The following is a 19493-nucleotide window of genomic DNA, read 5'->3' as shown; positions in this document are numbered from 1 at the left end:
CGTTGGTTGATTGAAGTCTGTGGTTTGGTGCTTTCCTGGGTAAAGCCACTGGAGAAGAGGAGGCTGTCGTGCTACCTGCGTTCAGCCCTTTCACGAGCTATGCTGGGAGTGCAAACAGCAAAAGTCTGCCAGCAACTACCACGGGCTCTGTGAGATTGTGTTTGACAGGGAGCTTTGGTGATGTGTCCAGGTGTCGAAGGAGTTAACAATGAAATGGTTGAAAATACCCACTTTTTCCTCTGCTGTTCTGGAAGAAAATGAAAACCCGCTCTGCAAAATATATATGTCCTTCAATAAAGCCATTCTTTGGCATCGGTGGTTTTGGCAGAAAGCTGACATTGGTCATGCCATTGAGCATTTTGCAGAGTTGCGCGAGAGATCAGCCGCAGATAAAGAAAGGCTGTGAAAGCTGCGTGGCTGTCTGGGGCGCTGGCCTCCAGCAGAGGTGTCCTGCCGTGCTGTGCCTGCAGGAAGGCGCACCAGGGCCGTGTGGCTGAGGGGCTCGTAGGCTCACCAGCGAGCAGGCATCCTCCGTTACCTGGCCCGTGCTCTCTGTCACTGGACCCGTCCTGGGCACAGCATCCAGGACTCTCCCTGTCCCTGTTTTAAAGCCAAATATGTGGTGACACAAGGATGAGGAATGAGCAGAGAAAACTGTTGTGTGACCTGCCCTTGGCTCCCCCCCCCGCTGAACAAAATTACTTTCTCCTGTAGTGGAAATCTCTCTCTCTGAAGAACCCTGGGTGAGGGTCTGATGAGTGTGATTTTAGGGAGTCCTTTCAGGTTTGCTGAAGCAGGGTCAGACTCCAGCTGTGCTCAGTGAAGTTCCAAGCCCATGTACAGAGAGCAGAGCTGACCTGCCCAGGGCCAGGGTGGCTGTGCCAACAGCAGCCTTTGGAAGGGAAGGAAGGAGATATGCTGTACAGACCTGGCTCCAAACAAGAACTGAGTCATTTGTCAAGGCTGACGGCTCTCTCAGAGCTGGTTGCCTGAGGCTAACATGGCACACAGACAGGAGACGTAAAAATATATCTATCTATATACACACAGAGGAGAGAAAAGTAACAGCTCAAAACATGTGACTGGAATTAAAATTTTAAAAAAAAAGAATTCCCAATTAAAGCCATGTGTGTTGGAGGATGTTAACTGCTCCTGAAAGGCTCACAGAAGCTGTTTGTACAGCACAAATGCAGCCACTCCATAATGCCCTGGATTAAAGCAGGCAGGCTTCTCCAGCACACAAAATCCGTGTGGAAGCAGTGTTGGTCCTGCGTGTCGGCAGCTTCCGCAGCCCACCACCTTTACGGGCTCAGGTAAGGCGCTGTCTCGTCCTCCCTGTCGCTGCTGCCTGCGCTCCTGAAGCGTGGCTCTCCGTGCAGCCTGCTGTTGTGCCATGTCTGTCTTTCACTCTTAGATGATGATGTCTCTATGCAGGAACAGATTTTTTTCTGAAGACATGCATTATTCAGTAGTCAGGATAAACGAACTCCTTTGATCTGGGCATGTGTGTAACCCTGATGCTGTAGTCTCCCTTCTTTCACCAGCGTAAGGGAGGAGGGGAGCAGTGAATTCTTTCAGTGCTACAGAGCAGCCTGTATTCTGTATAAAGCCATTGCAATACCTCTGAGGTTGCAAAAAGGAGCTAACCTAAACCTAAAATAGGTCTGTGGAGAGATCTCTGCTCTCCATTCATGCTTGTTCTGTCTCCTTAACTGCGGGTTTCCATCAGGCAGGTAATACGTGATACAACAAACTTTTGGCTTCATCCTTTCTGTGTGCGTGGTAAGAAATCCTTGCTGTGCCAAGGGGGACCGTGCAGCCGCAGGGAAGGTGAGGATGAGAAACAAATATGGGGGATGGAAAGAAAAAAAAAAAAGGGGAGGGGGAAGAATGAGAAGTTAAAGCAGTGAGAGACATGGCCTTAGGAAGCTGGATTTGGAAAGGATGTCTCCTTTCCAAAGGATATTGGGTTCTGCCCCTGACCAGCAGGCATGGTGATAGGCGCAGTACAGCTGCGGGGCTGTTGCCACATCGTACAGCGAAGGCACAGCATCCTGGGGAGCTGAGGACCTGCTCCTGCTCTCAGCTGGACTGGAAGCCTCACCTGGTGTCCTAGGGATGGGAGAGTAGCTGTTGTGTCAGGCTGGGGAGAGAAGTGCTGAGGTTTGGAGGGTGTCTAGGGTATTTTGCTGGAGTTGGATGTGCTGCAGGCCTTTACCCTAGTTTGTGAGGAAAATGGGAGGCTTTTTGGCACAGAAAAGCTTAAAAATCTGGTGCTTCATCCTTTTATTCCCCTTACCAAAGGCTCAATTCCAAGAAACATACAAAAGAACACAATTTGGGTGGGTTTTTTTTCACAATAAGTTTTGCAATTAGCTTAAAAAGTAAATCATTATATGGACTAGCATAATTTTGTGATAGCAATGAGAAAATTATTAGGAAGCATATTGGCATTCTTGCTGCATCCAGGAAGACCTTCCAAGAAACATGATGTTTATACAAATTCCTCCTATGGAAGACCAGGACCGGAGTCCATTTCACAGATGCAAAGATGTACCATGCTTTGATCTATGGGGCAGACTCATATAACAGCATATGCTTGCCTGTTACTTGCACACGTGATTGAGTTACGCTGCTCCTGCAGTGTTGGAGCAAAACCTGATGTGGTGCTGTGTTGGGGAAGAGTGGGGACTTGCCTCCGTGTACTTGATTCGTACAGACGTTGTGTGCAGAGGTGCCAAGCGTTTCCAGGGTAGATGTTATCTGTGGAGCTATACTAGGACAGAAGTGCTAAAAATTTGTGAAAATGTGGTGGAGGACTAAGCCACGCAATCCTCTGGAAGAAGTGAAACCAGCTTGCAGGATGCTGGAGCTCCAGGGTTCCCTGCAGAGGCAGCAGACACCCACCCCAGACTGTGCCACACAGTGCTAGACAGTGGGTCTGTTCTCCTCGGATTAGCAAAGCAGAGCATAATTCTCACCTTGCATGCGAGCTGCATTGCTGTGAGGCGATGGTCTGACCTTCTGGGAATCCTGCCACACTCTGACTTATGGGCTTGCAGATTAATCTGATGGTGCGCATAGATTTTTCCATAGCACCATGAAGAACCCGAAAGCACTTTTGCTGCTGTTCTGCTGAGTTTGGGTTCACACAGAGAGGCTGCAGAAACTGTCTGGAGATGCTGGCAAGGGCTGCAGAGGACCCCTGGCTGATATCTGAGCTCTTGGGGGGAGCCTCTGTTTCCTGTTTTTTCAGACAGATATAGAGTATTATCTTTACAAACTCCAGAGGGGGGCCCTGTGGCAGTGCAACAGCCAGGGAGAACAGCAGTGTCCTGCACCTGAGCTCTTGCACTGTTTGCCAAGGCAACATTTTAAATGCATGCCTGTGTCTGGACTGATTTCTGATTTTTAGCACCCCTGAAATTTTCAGGGAGAGCGTGACAATGCCTTTAACAGCCCTCAGAGCATGAGACAGCTGCAGAAAAACAATGTAGAATTGGTGTAATCTGCTTGGCTACAGCTTTGCCAATTAAAATCTGTCCTAGTATCTGGCGTCGCTTCCAGCCCGGACACCAGCTCTGCCCACCAGCTCTGTGTGACCTGGGAGAAGAACCACCATGCTGGTTTTCCTTTGCGGCTTTCTCTGGTTTGGGCACAGAGGACTGTAATCGCGGAGGGAGGAACTATCACAGGCTCTCACCGGTGTGCTCTGGATCAATGTTGCCTTCTTCACTGGCTTTACCAAGCGGTGGTTTGAAAAAGGAGTTGCTGCTTGTTTGGATTCGCTGGACTTGATTGCTTGATTCCTGCTAATTGCTTTTCAAAAAGTTCTGCAGAAAGTAAGGGAGGGCCAGGTTCATGCTGTTTCTGTCACTAAGATCACATCCAAATCCCTTTCAAGCACGAGTGTTGGCGCAGAGCATCCTGAGCAGTCTCTTGGTGAGCTGTGATCGCTCAGCATCTCCCTGGCTCAAAGCCTGAGTGACCCAGGAGCATGAGATCTAGGGGGTGTGTTTTCGGATAGATCCCAAAGGCCTCTCTGTCTTGGACTGAAATATTTGGCTTGGGGTTGAAGGGAAGCAGATGAGACAGGAAGGGGAACAGAACCAAATTGGCTGTAGGTTGCTGAGGAGTCAGTGGAAAAACCGTGGGGTGAACTTTGTCATCGTTGCCTTTTACCCTGCGTTACGATGACAGCCCGTGTGCCGTGCCCTGAGCGCGGATCAGTGGTTTGCAGGGGTATGTGGGTAGGAAGGAGGCAGCGTGCGGGGAGTGCGTGCAGCCGCCCTGACTGCTGGCGGACGCAGGGGAGGTTTGGGATGAGGCCACGCACGTGGAGGGGGCACAGGCAAGGGGCTGGATGGCTGGGACAGGCAGAGGGGGCTTCCTTTGTCCGTCAGGGCTTGACTGTAATACAATCCCTAGTGGTCCTGGGACTTGGCAGCGTCTTTTCAATATCTTTCTGCAAGTCTATACTCTAAGGCAGGAGCAACTGGCAGGTTGAGAGAGGAAGGAGAAGGGGGGGGCTGCAGTTGGAGAGGTTTCCAGGCAGCTTGAACTGAGAAAAAGACTTGGGCCCATGGCCTCTGCATTTCTGGGAAAACAAGATTTACTTTCACTTGGCTTCAGAAAAGTAGTCTCGGTGTGCAGGAAAGGAAACCTCATGAGGCGCCTCAGGCTGTGCAGTTGCACACCACAACTGAAACAATTGTGCTGGGTGGTGTTTGTGGTGCTGAGCTTGACCACCCTGCAGGTGGGTGGGGGGTGGCAGGATTCCGGGGCAGGAATTCGGGGCAGGCTGGGATGCTTTGCAGCGAAAGCTGTCTTACAGCTTGAGTCCCAGGCTGCATGCTCACTTTGTCTCGCCTGAGCTGGCACTGCCGTGTTGAGCTCCACTGTGGTCCATGAGGATGCATCCCTGGCTCTGCTGAAGAGAACAGGAGGGGCCGGGCAGTCGCCTCTCATCCCGGGGGAGCAGCCGGGCTGGGATGCAGGCTGGCCCTGGGAGCTGGCTGCTGAGCCTCTGCTGTGTGTCTGTGGGAGGCTGGTGTGGAGGAGACGTGTCTGAGTCTGGACAGCTCTTGTCTCATTTACAGTGGTTCCAAATTTGGAAAGATAATCCCCCAAACCTGAATCCGTCCATTTTCAGTAACAAATTTGGCATGAATGAACCCCTGTGATATTGGTGAGTAAAAGAAGTTGAATAGCAAAAATAAAACGGGTAATAAATAAATAAGCTGGTTTTACTGTACAGCTGTTGAGGAGCTATTTGTTTTTCTAACATATATCATAATTTTAGCCCAATGTTTTTTGTAGCAGGAGCAGTATGCTGATTTAAATCACAGCATATATTTTAGTGAGAGGATGTGCTGACCTAATTGCCAAAGTAATGTTATAATGAAAAGCCATTCAGACTGCTTGTCCTCTCTTGCCCTCTGGTTTCTGGAAGTGACTGAAGGAAATAGCACTTCCGTGCTGGTGAAATCATCCCAAGAGTGTTGTTGCAGTGTGATGGATTAATTTCACTGAAGGCACTAGCATTGTACAAGAAAGCAAGAGGCTCTTGGAAGACTCGGGAAGTTTCCCTCATTGTGCTGAAATCACTTAGTTCATTTTAAGTATCCCAAGTGGCAGAATCTGAATGCCTAAAAATTCATCCTGATGCAGGGGCTGTTTTCTTTGTGTGGCAGATGTCAGATGTTCGAGCTGTTACCTTTGACTGTGGTCTGCAGGTACGGGGGCGAGAGAAACTACAGACAGCCCAGGTTGAGCATCCTCCTTTGTGCCTCCTGGGAAGGAGAGAGCATTCTCAGACATGAGCGTTGTAGTCCACTAGCATTTGGCAAGCTAGTGCTGCTGGCCTCTATGCTTACTTGCCGTTAGCTCAAATGGCAGATGGTGTTGGTGCTTGGGTTTCTACCCTGCTGCTGAGCCATGCAAAGAGATTATGGTCCAGGCTCATCAGAAGGTTTCACTCTCACTCTTCTTTAAAGTGAGTTCTCCTGCACAGTCCCTCTTCCGAGGCATCTCGACCAGTTCATATGTTTAGTGGAGATTTTTTTTTTTATTTGGGAGTCAGAATATGTTTTAATGAATTAACTTTCAAATTGGTATCTCCTTAATCATAATTTCCTTAGACCCTGGAAAGTATTTGCATCTTAATAGATGCTTTGAAACTGGGCATCAAGTGAAACTGTTAACCAGGACAAGATGAAATTCACACTTGCACCTTAATCTCATCTGAGCTATTTCAAATGCTGCCAGTTAATTACATCCCATCATGATCCTTTGGTATTTGAGTAATTTTGGAGCACAAAGGCTTAAATTTGTGCTCATTGCCTTAGAGTTTCACTTCTCAGATGACACAGAAATATTTCATTGTGTTCTCTGGTCTTGCTGTGGATTAAGCTGTATTTGTGGGAAGGATTTCGTACATGGATTCAAGATAATTATTACCAGTGTATAGTTTATTGAAAGCCAAATCCTTCCAGGTGTAGAGAGGGTTTCAGAGGTCATGAGTATCTTAAGTTCCTGGACTCGAGGGCATCTCTTTGGGCAGGGATAGGTCTTCAGTGATGGTTTGGCATCATGTTGAGCCGGTGGCACAAGCTGTAAGAGCATCCTTGCCTGGGTGGAAAATTCTATGCCTCATCCCTAACAGAGGCCTCAGTTTGAGTGGTTCACTTGGTGCTTGCAAGGGAGGACCTAGCAGAGTGCTAGGAGCTGAGGCTCCTGGGTTCCTTTCCATTCTCTACAGCTGACTCACTGTGGGCAGGTTGTCTTGCTGTATCTTAGCTTTCTTCTTGCAAAATGGGGTAATAGCTACCCTTGCACCTTTGCAAAATATTTTTGTGGTCCTTAGATTGAAAAATCTCTACATGTACCAGTTCAGCATCGTAAGTTGCTTCACAAATTGCTACTAAACCAGCAAATAACTCCTGTCTGCCCTCAGTTCTCCCATCCCCATGGATCAGAGCCACAGAGGTAGTCGTTCTGCGTGGCCTTTGGTCAAATGGAGAGTTGTGTGCAGCCACGGGGGAGTTGTGTAAGTGGGGGAGTGCTGGATGACTTTTGCTTTCAGGCAGACAGTGGGGAGTTTGAATTTGAATTTCTGACAATGACGCAGCTTGTTGGAGCCATTATGAATTGAAATGGGGTCTTATTCAGCTCTGCTAATAAGAGGGTAAATGCAACTAAATACAGCTGTCTTCCTCACTGTCATTTGGTATTTATTAGCAAATATGCAGTGGAATTGAATCCCTTGTAAGTACTCTGGAGCTAATGGTAGATAGCAATTAACTGAAATGACTACTGTTGTGAGCACTGATGCTACCATTAGTGAGTAGAAGAGGAAATCTGGAGCCAGTGCACAGACCCAGTGGCTTCCAGAACTCCCTGTAGTTTTCCCCTCTGGATTCTCTTGTTTCATGCTCTTATCAAAAGACTGCAGCGAAAACCGCTTCATCTTGGTACACCCTGGAGCTCCAGCCTGAGCAAACGCTTCTCAAGCAGCAGTAAGTGTGTGTGTACACAATATTATTATTTTCAGTTCAGGGGTCACTGAAAGGACTCACTGCAATACTACTACCAGTGAAGGCGTGTGGAGTGGAAACCTTGTCCCCTCCAGATGTGCTGGTGGCACAGAGCTGCCTCTGCAGCACCTCGTGTGCTTCAGGGGATGTGAAGGAAACTGGCCCAGATGCTTGGAACTAATTCAGAAGCTGGGAAGGACTGGGTGCAGCATTTGTTGTTTCATCTTTGGCCTTTCCTCTCCAAACAAAACAAGAGGTTTTGTTTTCTTCCCCTCACTAATAAGGTGACACATAGGTCAAAGTGCCCCAGAGGTTCTGCCCTCCATTGACTGGAGGGAAAGCAGCTTCTGCGTGCTGGTTTCAAACTACCAGAAGTAGTTTGAGTCAAGCTAATTTCACATCTCTCTTGATTTGTTTGTCACCCTTCCCTGCCAGCCTGTGTTTGATACGGTGCCTTGTGGGGAAACTGCTTGTCAGGAGGGGATCAGTGCTTGGGTTGTGAGGTGGGTGGGAAGCGAGGGGCTGTGCTGCAAGGAGAGCTGGCGGCGGGGTGGAGAGGCATTGCTGGCCGTGTTGCAGAAGAACTGGTCTTGGGAGTGAGCTAATTGGTATTTTCATTAGTGTCCTCTCTGCAAAACAGAGCAGGTTGCTAATGGGTGTGTTGATGATGTGGAGGTATGAGCAGTGCAGGGGAGGATGAGTGTTGAATAGGAGGAACTGAATGATTGATAGGTCTGGTGTCATGGCAATGTGATGATATTTAATGGTATGAAGTTGCAAGCACGTGTACTAGTAATAAGATTTTCTACCTGGAGATGGGAGCTCGTCATTTGGGAGCAAGTGAGAGAAGAGAGGCAGCTGTGTATGTGCTGGTGATACGGCAAGGTGAGCCCCCAGCCTGCTGTGTGGAAAGTGTTGCTTAATGAGGAGCAAGGACCCTGCCTGGGGCAGAGTAGCCAGAGAGAAACTGCCTGAAAGATGTTGTGGGGGTGACCCAGGCAGAGGAGAGCAGGCTAGTATGGCTTGCAGTGCTGGCCCAAGGCTTAACAGGTATAAATTCACCATGAATGAATTCGGGCTGTGCATCAGGAGGATCTGGGAGAGCTTTCCTCATGTAGGGAAGCCCATGAAAATAGCCAGACCCTTCGGCAAGTGCAACGTGGACTTTGGCACAGGAGAAGCGCGAGCTGGTTCGTGTGGGATGTGAGCTCCCCCCACCATGTCCCCGTGCAGCAGAGGGGAACTGTCCCTGAGGAGCTCGAGCAGCTCCTGCCTGGCTGCCTTATCTGGTGTTCAGAGTCATCGGCTGCTTTTCACGTATAGGAGCTGTGTGGAGGCTGGGGAAGGAATTACTGAAGGGGAATAATTCCCAGCTTGATTACTTGCTTTAAGGATGTGCTGCCAGATAATTATTTAAATGCATATTTAGTTAGTTAAGCCAGTGAATGTACATTCACACTGAGCACCTGGTAAACTTGATCCCTTTTTGATTGAGAAAAAATGTTTAATTGCCCCTGTCATCAGTGCTCTGAAATTACATTTATTTTTGTATGAAATTCAATCAGATTGCAAGTAAGATGCTGAAATCTGTTGCTTCATTAATTCATATCAAAGGTGTACTAAGGGGGTTTTTTACTACTGTTAGTGGGTTTGGTGGGTTTTTTCTGCCTCGCCTGCTGTCTAAAAGCTTGGTTTTCATTTCTGACTTTAGAACTACAGCAGCTCTGATTGGGAATGAGTTTTGCAATCACCCCCACTAAAATGAATCAAATATCTGTAGATATCCTTTTTTTCCCCCCTTTTTTCTTTTTCCAAAGGCAGTTTCACCTTGCAGGCAAGAAAAGAGGTTCTCTTGCCCTGTGAGACTTCCAATATTTAAGGCAGCAGACAACTGTCTCCTAGCTCTGTTTTGTGACATGATTATTTTCTGCATAGCTTGATGGATTTGATGTCAGCAGGGTAAGTGCTGTGAGCAAGACAGTCCAAATGAGGCAGCCCTGAATGTGCGAAAGGGAGGGCTGGAGTAAGACAAGTTTGGACACTGTATGGTCTCCTCTTTTTCTGCCTGCTTGGAGTGGGCGCGGGGCTGAGGAGCAGACCCGAGGGGTGGGATGTTGCTGTGTCCTACTCTGGCTTCTGTGGCTGTGTCTCCTGGGCTGCGGGAGCTGCAGCAGCCCTGAGCTTCAGGTCAGTGCACAGCCTGTGATGCTGCAGAAGAGCTCCTGGCTAAAGGCACTCAGCACTGTTGTTCTCCAGCCTAGCAGGGGGAGGACAAGTGTGATGTTGTCCATGCAGTGTTATTTTCTTGGAATATTTGGCAAGGGAGGCACAGAGATTTGGGGGAGAGTGGGGCGTTGGGAGGTCTGACTAAGTAGCTCCAAGCTTCTAAACACACGTTATGAGTAGTGTTCCCCATCTGGGGACCTATATCGTCACCCAAGTCCTAATTATAGTCCTGTTTTGACAGCAGTCATGGTGATCATTGTTAATGGCACTGATAACACCATGTGCTGTTTGCTTTGTTTCTTACTTGGCAGCATTCTCGGCATCCCCAGAGCTCCTGGGACCCTCGCTGCCTTCTCTGTATTGCTGTGTTGCTTGAAAACATTTGATGCGTGAGAGTCCTCGCATTTTGCCTGTGCACCTTTTGTAAAGGAACATTTTTTGCTCTTAAGGCAAGGCAGCCAAAAGACAGTCTGTGATACAGATAATCATTAGTTGCTATCTGACAGTGATGGATGACCCTTGGAGATCTTGTTGTTAAAGGCAGTACCTTCTCTTCCCGTTCTTCTCGTCTCTTTCTGCCTTCAGATCTGTTATCCTTTAAAGAAGAAGTGGGAGGGTGGCCCTGCCCTGTGTTGGATGGGGAAGAGACTTCCTCATCCCTGTCACCGCACGGTGGAAGGTCACCCTTTTCTGCCTCACATGAGTGTCAGAAGCAGCATCCATTCCCGGGTTTGAAATTCACAGCTGTCGCATTGATGGGGGCCGAGTGATCTGCCAGCGTTATGCCACTCACTCGTTCCTCAGGCAGAATGCTGTGCAGATTGCCTAACTCATTTGTGGCCAAACATTGGGTTTATATTTGGCCTCTTACTGCTTTTAAAAAATCCGTTCTTTTTGTTGTTGTTTCTTAAACATTGCCCTTTTTAAAGTACCGTTTGCAAAAGGATCTCAAAGTGCTCTGGGAGCCACCTTCATTGCTGTTTTACAGATGTGTATGTAATCCAAGGTGCAGAGGAGCTCTGGGACTTGCTTAGAACTCTGGTTGGGAACTGATGCTGGGACTCTGCTGTACACAGCAGCACTGTTGATTTCCAGCTTACAACTGGTGTCTTCAAAACTTTATTCTTACCTGGCCAGACTTGATGTGGTTGATGCATTCAGAAGAAAACACTTTGCTGGTGTAGTCTTGGTTTGGTCTGGGACTTGATCCACCTGGGAAGACTGTCAGACCTTCCTGGCTGCTTCTGGTGGGCGTGGAGTCTGGGATGTGACTTCTGCCAGTACTTGGAAGTCTTGCAAATCTGTATGAGTGGTTTGTGCTGATTTAGGGCAAGGCTTACGAACAGGAGCCGCTCCAAGTGAGCGTCCCTCCCTCCCCGTGTCTTTGTTCAAACCCACAGGCAGGGACATACCACGCTGTTAGCTAAAAAGTTGAGTGGTGGGGGAATTTCATTAACAAGCTCTAGCATTTTAGCTGTGGAAGTATGAAAAGCAGCTCATGTTCTGCAGTGTCTCTCTTCTGAACCACACCATATGGCCAAGCCCAGCACCTTCAGCTTGTCAGCAGTAATTTGCTGGCTCAGGAGGGACTGAATCTTCTTTTCTGGTATTAAGACATGAATAGTAGGTGCTTGCTGAGGTGGTACCAGCTGTGTTGCATGTGTGTCAGCAGAAGAGAAAATACCTGAGGGATAAAGGGCTGTGCCTTCTCAGATGGGGTTGTTTTGGAGCTCATTTAAGTGGGCCCAATTAAATGGGCAGGGACATGCTCTGTGGGATCTGCCTTCTCCTGCTTTTCCCCAGTCTGAGAACTGCTCAGATCATTTCTGGAACTTGCAGCACTTCCTGGGTGGCAGACGGATGAGGCCTCTTTGGAGCCTGTCAAAGTAATATGTGCTTCTGCCCAAAGATGACCCTCTTTTGGAGGAACCCTGAGCTCCTCGCCTGACAAGGAGAGGTTCATAGCAGCACAAGTCCTTCTGCTCTTGGAGCAAAGAGGCACCAACAGGAATAGCTGATGCGACCACAGAGGCAAAGTGCTTTGGGAAGAAACCAATTCAGAAAGGAGGGAGCTGCTTGCTTTTGACTCATGAACTCTTTTAGGGCCCTTTTTCTTCTTTGGGCAGTGCTGAAAATATGTGAGTGAACAAAGACACTCTCTTGTTTCTGGATTTCAGCTGTGAACTCGCCTATCTGGTACTGGAAACCAACAGTGGATGAAGGATATTCTGTTTCTTAGAGGAGAGAGGACCATTACTTTCTCTAGGTCTCTGGAAATAAAAGCAATGGTCCTTTCCCCTTCCCTTTCAAGGGCAGCATACGGAGAGAAAAAGAAGTGTCCCAGATAAACTAAGTTCAGGATTCCAGCAACTTACTGGTAATGTTGGCCAAGCAGATGGAGTGAAAACTGAAGAGCAGTTGAAAACTGGAGAGCAGTGCATGTTGTACAGACATGAAGATGCCCTCAGCACCTTCAAAACCCCAGATCCCACCTGTGAACTTAAGAGAGAGACCCGTCTGCAAAATTGTTCCAAGTAGACCTCAGCCCCACTGCTTCCTTCTTCCAGTGGGCTTGGAGCTCTGGGTTTATGTTCAGAAAATGCGTAACCTGCAGAAGAAGAGGTAGGGGAGGGCTCGGGCATGTGCTGTGGGAGGAACTGGGGCTGTAACTTAAGTCTGTCTTTATTCACGGTTTTCCCTTTCCTTTGCCACTCTGTCAAGGTGGTTCAGGTTGGCTCACTTAAACATCGGATTTTTGTCTTCTGCCTAAATTGCCCTTCTGGTCTTTTCTTAGAGACAGTTGAGCTATGGCCTTTGGAAGCTGTTGTGCTTTAGCGTGCTTGAGTTTGTTCGTTGACCTTGAGTTGGTTCCTCTGCCCTTGGCATTGTGTTTCTGAGTGCTTTTAAGCCTGTGGTGACTGAACTGTGTGCAGAGTTGCTTCCCAGAACTAGCTCTGGCTGTGGGGCCTTGAGGATGTGAGAAGGGCCAGGTGGGTTTCAGAAGTGGGTTGTGATTCTGTTAATTGCTGTCTGTGACTCTTGTCCCTTTCCATGGCAGGAAAGGCTTGGCAGAGAGTGATGCAGAGAAAAAGCCTCCTCTCCCTTCCCCTTGTTTGCTTAGGTCCCAAGCCGAGCAGTGATGTTAATTAGATAAGTCAGATACTCCACAAAGCAGCCTGTTCAAGGACAAACAGATTTTAATTAAAGGCTGTGTGCACTGGAAGGTCGTGTCACTGCATTGTGCCTGAATAGTTACTATGGGAACCCAGAAAAGCACCCGGAGAGTGTGAGTGTGTGCAAGTGCGTGTATCGGAATGCAGCCCCCAAGGCACAGATTTCACTCCTGGTTATGTTTCCACTGGCGAATACGGCCTGAGCAACATGTCAGCCTTGCGTAGTTGGGCTTTGTTGCTGTAGGGTTTTCTGTGTTGCGGGGATGAGAACCCTCACTTCAAACCAGTCAAATCACACAAGAAGTTTGATCTGAGCTAGACTGCAATGCCATGAATTAGGGAACTTGGTCTCCAGCTCAGTTTTTAGGCTCTTTACTGTTGGTGAGCTCAGTTGTGTGAAGAGAACCTGGATGTTGCGAAGAGTTTTGTTTGTGTTGAAATCCGAAATCCAAACTGAAATTATTTTCACATTTTCTTCTGTCTTTGCTGCCTTCTAACTGGAATCCAACATTAATTCCTGTGATAGTGGCTCATTCTTGCATTTTGAGTCCTCTCAAGATTCACCTTTGCCAAGATGCCTGCGTTTAATCTTGCTGATTTGAGAACAAGGTGTTCCTTGTTCTTCTTCAGTCCCAAGCCTTCCTTCAGCTATTTGGGATGTATTGGCAGAGATTTGTCAATACCTGATGTTGACACTAGGTGACCACTCTGGTGATCTACAAACTATGAATGTGCCTCAGGACTGATGGAAGGTCTGGTATGATCCCCAAATGGGTCCCTTTAATTCAACGTGCTGTTGCAGAAGCTCATTCTTACTAATTTCATGCGGTCTAGTAAGAGGATCAGTAGAGAGAAGTTAAACGTTTTTAGTATTAACAGTCTTCATATTTTTATTTCCCCTATCAAACAGAAGTTGAGGCAGGGAATTATGCTGCACTGGCACCGCCATCAGCTTTCTTGTGCAAGTAAAATAGCCGCTCAAATGTGAGCTTTGCAGTGAGCTTGAAATCAAATATTTGTGTGGGAGTTTGAGGTGGGAGCTCAAATGAGCTGCTTCACAATCCCATTCTCCCTCTTCTTACTCGGTGGTTTTTGGGACAAATGAGCAGTGAGACACAGGAGAGGTCACAAATGTGTTTGGAGGGAGTCTGAAACCAGCTTTTTCGCCTTTTTTTGTTTGTTTGTTTGGACAGTTCTTATGAGTTCTCCTGCTTTGGAGGACGCCGTTGGGCTGCCAAGTGTTGGGTGTTTGGAGCCATACGGAGCTGACTCAGCAAGGAGATTGCCAGGCAAATGGGGTTGGATTTTAGGCAGTTTATGCACAGCTCATAGAGAAACTGGCTTTGTTTCCTGGCAGCTGAGAAAATGCCATTCTGCCTGTTTGTAGGAAAAACGTTATTAGGATTGTTATTTCATACGTGTATCTCCCTGTGTCCCTTCATGGCAGGGGGAGGCAACTGCTGGGTGCAGACTTGGGCAGAAGACACCAGAGCACAGACCTGAAGCAGCAGGAGTGGTGCCCTGAAGTTGGTGTGCACAGGGCCCTGTGGGTGCATGATGGCAAGTGGTGGCCTTAGGGAGAGAAGCCAGAGCAGAGCAGAGTGCCCTGGCTTGGCCATGCACCTCAGCCTTGGGTTGCAGAGACCCTGGTTGCAGGGGCTGGGCCTTGGCTCATCACAAAGGTGGCTTTGGGGACAGTATCTTCATCAGGAAACTGCTGCAGGAGGCCTCAGCTGGGCTGCTGCTACTGCAGCGATGATGAACAAGTTGTTCTCATAGTCTGGGTACCACAGCCAAGCTTCCTGCAAGTGCTCTTTGACCGAGAACAGAATAGAAACCACCTTTGGACATTTATTATCTTTTGTCTGACCCTTGCTTTTCTGACTCTGGACAAATGGGCTACGTTGTTTCTGAGCAGATGTCCACCTTTGGCCTAGATAATTTTGACTTTTAAAAATACATTGAACAGAAATGAAAAAACCAAAAAGAGCAAAGAGAAGCATCTGAATAGAGGAGCAGGAACATGCTGTGTCCATCTGCTTGGTGAAGGGGCTAGCTTTGCAGCAAGCAAGAGACTTCCAAATGTAAGCTTTGAAACGCATGCTCTGTGCCTTCTGAGAACTGGAGGACACACATGGTCTAACAGGGACAGCTGTAACGTGGAGAGTACTTGGTGGAGCACATTTCCTTTCTCTTGAAGCAGCATCACTGCTCTCGCTCCCCTCCAGTGGCTTGCAGAGCACTCGCTGACAGTAGAGCATGCACCATTGCCAGAGGTGTCAAGAAATGCAAGGGAGGAAAGCTAGGCTGGAGGCTAATGTGCAGAGTGCCTGCGGAAAAAGTGACAGCAGGGGAGTTAATGAAAAGCAGACACAGAGCACTGGAAGCTGCTCAGCCAAGAAATTCTGCACAGTCCAGGGTTTTCTCTGGTATCCAATAAAAATGTGTTACAATTTGGCTACCCTCTTTCTTACCCGGGGGGAAGTGGTGCAGGCGTGAACAGCCTGGGTACGTGGCTTCTGCACTGTGCACCACCTGGAAGAAAAAAAGATGCCATGTTCGTCTTGTGAATATGCATCTGGAGAGCCCAGTTTCTTGTCTGGATTCCTACCAGGAACCCAGGGGCTGCCTTTGTCCACTCGCCCATGTGGTCTGTAAATCTGGATGCTCCTGTGTCTCATGCCTAGGAGGCTGCTTTGTTAGAGGGGCTCTGTGCCCACCATGTCCACTGAAAGCTGCTGTCCACATTGCTGAGGTGTGCCAGCTGCGCGTCCCTGAATTGTTATCGCCCAAACAGTGTTTGGCCAGGGGCTGGTGCCTTGGTGCTGAACCCAGAGAGGCAGCTTCTGCCTGGAGGGTGGCTCCCTCCAGGGCAGGTGTTGTAGGTTTTTTTTCTGGTGCAATGAGGTGTAGAATGAAGTAAACTTTTTAACCATTGCATAGCACCATGAGTGCACTGCAGTCTAACTCCTGTAGAAATGATGGTCTTGCTTTTGGCAGAATGGAGGCATCCTGCCTGGAACTGGCCCTGGAAGGAGAACGCTTGTGCAAGGCTGGGGACTTCAAAGCGGGAGCAGCCTTCTTCGAAGCAGCGGTGCAGGTGGGGACAGAGGACTTGAAGACTCTCAGTGCCATCTACAGTCAGCTGGGCAATGCCTATTTCTACCTAAAGGAGTACTCCAAGGCCCTGGAGTACCATAAGCATGACCTTACCCTGGCCAGGTAAGCATGTCAGCGGTGCTTTGCCCTAATTAACACAACCTGTCAGTGCTTGAGTGAAGGCAAGTTCTGTGGGGTCTGGATCCAGCAGCTTGAGGGAATCTGCCCCAGAAATAAGCATCCAAAACTAGCCCCGAGGCATGGAGTGGAGAACTTGGGAGGGCAATGGGACTGGGCCAGGCACTTTCAGAGCAGGGAGATGGAGAAAGGGATATGGATGTGAGGAGGGTGCTTGGAGCAAGAGCAGGGCAGTGTCCAGTTCTCCTGTCCTCGGGTACTCGTAAGTACACCTGAAGTCATTAGAGCAGTTCACCTGAGAGAGCAAAAACCAAGAACCTGTCTTCAAAATTGAGCAGGCTTGTATGAAGCATTCCAGTCAGGCGGGTGTGCTAGGAACTGCTGGATGTGGTGGACGTACCGTGCAGTGCTTGCTGCAGCTTGGCTCATTGCAGCTTAAATTCTGCCTCTAACAGGTGGTGAATAGAAGTATGTGAGCTCTTTAACACCTCTCTTCTTTCCTCTGGTCATCTTGTAGAACTATTGGGGACCGCATTGGAGAAGCCAAGGCAAGTGGCAACCTCGGGAATACATTGAAAATACTTGGGCAGTTTGATGAAGCTGTTGTTTGTTGCCAGAGACACTTGGACATTTCTCAGGAGCAGGGAGACAAGGTAATTGGTTCATGGCACCCCACGGGAAATATTTCCTAGCTTTAAAAAGAATCTGTTTGCAAGTCAGTAAATGTGATATGGTGAAGGTGGGCTTTGGAAGGAGGTGGAGTGTAAAGCTCTCCCTTCTGACTGCATCACAGGTCTCATGCTGCTGACAGTAACAGCTACCATGACAGTGAAGATGGGAAAGGAAAATGTGGGCGTCCTGCCTTTGACTATCTTTGCCCAGCAAAGGAAAGGTCCATATTGGGATATGAAGTGTAATACCTTGCCGCTCCCTGTTCTTCCTCCCTTTAGGTAGGTGAAGCCAGAGCACTCTATAATATAGGAAATGTTTACCATGCAAAGGGAAAGCACTTATCTTGGAACATGGCCCAAGACCCAGGCTACCTGTCGCAAGAAGTCAAGGAGACGCTACAGAAAGCTTCAGAATATTATGAGTAAGTATTCAAGCTTGGCTGACCCTTCCTCCTGCAGGGATCAGGGCTGGTCAGGCATCAGTGATTGCTAAAATGCACATGGGTACACCTTTGCTGAGCTCATCCTGCTCAGATATAAGCTGTATTTGTGGTGGTCCTGTTCTGCTGACAGCTTTCAGGGTCTACAGGTTAGCTGAGCTCTGATAACTGTTAGGCTAATGATAGCTGTGTGAGGTGCGAGATGACAATTTTTACTGAGTCCTGTTGTGGAAGTGTTTCTCATAGGGGTGATTTGTTTCCTGGGCCTTTGAGGATGTGGGAGCTCTGGAAGATGCTTGTTGCAAAGAATGAGACTGTGGGCTCAGTGTTGTTGAAAATCAGGCCGCTGAATGAGATTTTACATGTTGTAATGAATTAGGAATACTCCCCTGAGATGCCAAGTTATGATGGCAAATTAATCTCAAGGAAGGTGAGAGAGGGACTGCAAGCTTATACAAAATTAGAGCTAAAATTCATCCTGGCATATTGCCTTGGTAAAACTCAGCGTAGTTTGAAGTATGATCATGCAATTAAGTTCAATAGTCTGTTCCTTCTCAGAGCTGCATTTGGAAGCTAAACTGTTAGCTCCTGTAGCCCCTGCTGCTCTCTGCTGGCCTTGATGAGAAGGATCCCTGTGTATCTCCATCACTGGGGCCATGAACAAAAACTCCTTCATCCAAGGGAAGAGGCTTTCACTTGAAGTCCTGGTTGTCTTTCTGATGCATCTGTAGTTAATCTTGCTTGTAACATCCTTCCCTTTCCTAAATAGTTTAAAAGATCACTCTGATGTCCCTCAGAAAGGTTGTCACCAGACTTCTGGACTAACGTTTTTCTCCTCGTACTTTGGAGTTTTGCTTCAGTAATGCAGGTTTTTTTTTTTTAAGCAGACTTTTTAAATGAAGAGAGTGACAGGATCTTATACTCATCTTCTCGTATCTGAGGATGTGATAGTGCCTATATATATCTCGCCATCCTTTTTCCAAAGAATGGTGCGTGTAGCATAGCCAGTGGGCAAACTTGTGCCAGTTGGGAGCACTACGCTTCCTTATGTGTGCTGTATGTGTAAAGGGAGAAAAAAAACAAGGTAAAGAAATTCTGGGAAGCTCCATGAGCAGAGCCCTGGCATGGGACTGTGGATCTTGCCCCTCTCCCCAGGTTTGTCGCTCTACTGCTGTAAGTAATCTCCTTTCTCCTGTGCTCCTGGTTCTCTCCCATACAGTGAGGTGGCCATTTCTTATTTAACGTGGGGTCCTATCAGACCTTTGGTGTGTGAGCAGTTCCTGTGCACAGTTGCAGATTGCCTGAGGCCCAGAGAGCAGCAGGGACTTATCCCCCTGGATCTTCAGGAGCTCCCAGAACTGCAGCTAGCATAGATCACCAAACTCGCCTGCCAGGGGATGCCCAGGACAGGCAGCTGGGGAGGGGAAATGCCTTCTCCAGGGTTAGCTCTCCTTTCTTTATGGTGCAAGTCTCTTTGCTGTGTCTCCTACAGAGAGTGTTGGCTGTGTCTCACCAGACATACTGCTCTGGCTTCTTTCAGGAGGAACCTGTCCCTGGTGAAGGAGCTGGGGGACAGAGCTGCACAGGGCCGTGCTTATGGCAACCTTGGCAACACCCAGTACTTGCTAGGCAACTTCAGTGAAGCAATAGCCTTCCACAAGGAGGTAGGAAACTGCTGCGCCTTCTTCCTGGGGTCAGGGGCTGAGACTGGCTGTTGGGGAGCAGCCTTTCTTCTCACCGCAGCCCAAGGAGGACAGGGATGCATGTGCCCTCAGCTGTTTTTTCTCCCTCCTATGTGTACCTCAGGATCTGGCCCTGTTGCACTAACTCATGCTGAGCAACATCCTACTCCAATCCCCGTCAGCCCCTAATGAGCGGTTTGAGGGAAGGGTGCTGTTGGCTTGGAAACTAAAGGAGATATCTAAGGGCAAATTGCACCTGGGCCTAGCAAGGCTTTTCTGCTCTTAATTTGTGTCGGTCTGGATTTTAATAAATGCAAGCTATGAATTTAATTAAGCTGCTGAAAGAGCTGTTGATCAGGAATAAATGTTGCTTGTAGAACATAATAACTTTCTGTAAAGCTTTACAAAGGGGTGAGGTGATAACAGTCTCCGCCCCAATTCAGATGCAATTCAGCTTCTAGTTCAGAGTATAATCAGTTTTCTTGCAGTGGAAGGTGCTCAGCACCCTGGAAAGTCAGCCCTGTCACCG

At 48.3% G+C, this 19493-nt stretch overlaps 1 protein-coding gene across 1 annotated transcript in view; it reads left to right on the top strand.

Moving 5' to 3' along the window:
- Window positions 1-15935: 15935 nt before the first annotated feature.
- Window positions 15936-19493, top strand: part of GPSM1 (G protein signaling modulator 1) — a 53507-nt gene continuing 49949 nt past the window's right edge. The window contains exons 1-4 of the mRNA XM_035897658.1: window positions 15936-16156; window positions 16689-16824; window positions 17122-17264; window positions 18823-18946. Of these exons, the coding sequence (XP_035753551.1) occupies window positions 15936-16156; window positions 16689-16824; window positions 17122-17264; window positions 18823-18946 (624 nt within the window). The remainder of the gene's footprint in view (window positions 16157-16688; window positions 16825-17121; window positions 17265-18822; window positions 18947-19493) is intronic.

Source organism: Egretta garzetta, unplaced genomic scaffold (assembly GCF_000687185.1).
Source record: "Egretta garzetta isolate BGI_Z169 unplaced genomic scaffold, ASM68718v1 scaffold417, whole genome shotgun sequence".
NCBI classification, from domain to species: Eukaryota; Metazoa; Chordata; class Aves; order Pelecaniformes; family Ardeidae; genus Egretta; species Egretta garzetta.
Note: the sequence above shows the minus strand (reverse complement) of the source record. Positions and strands in the feature narration are given on the sequence as shown.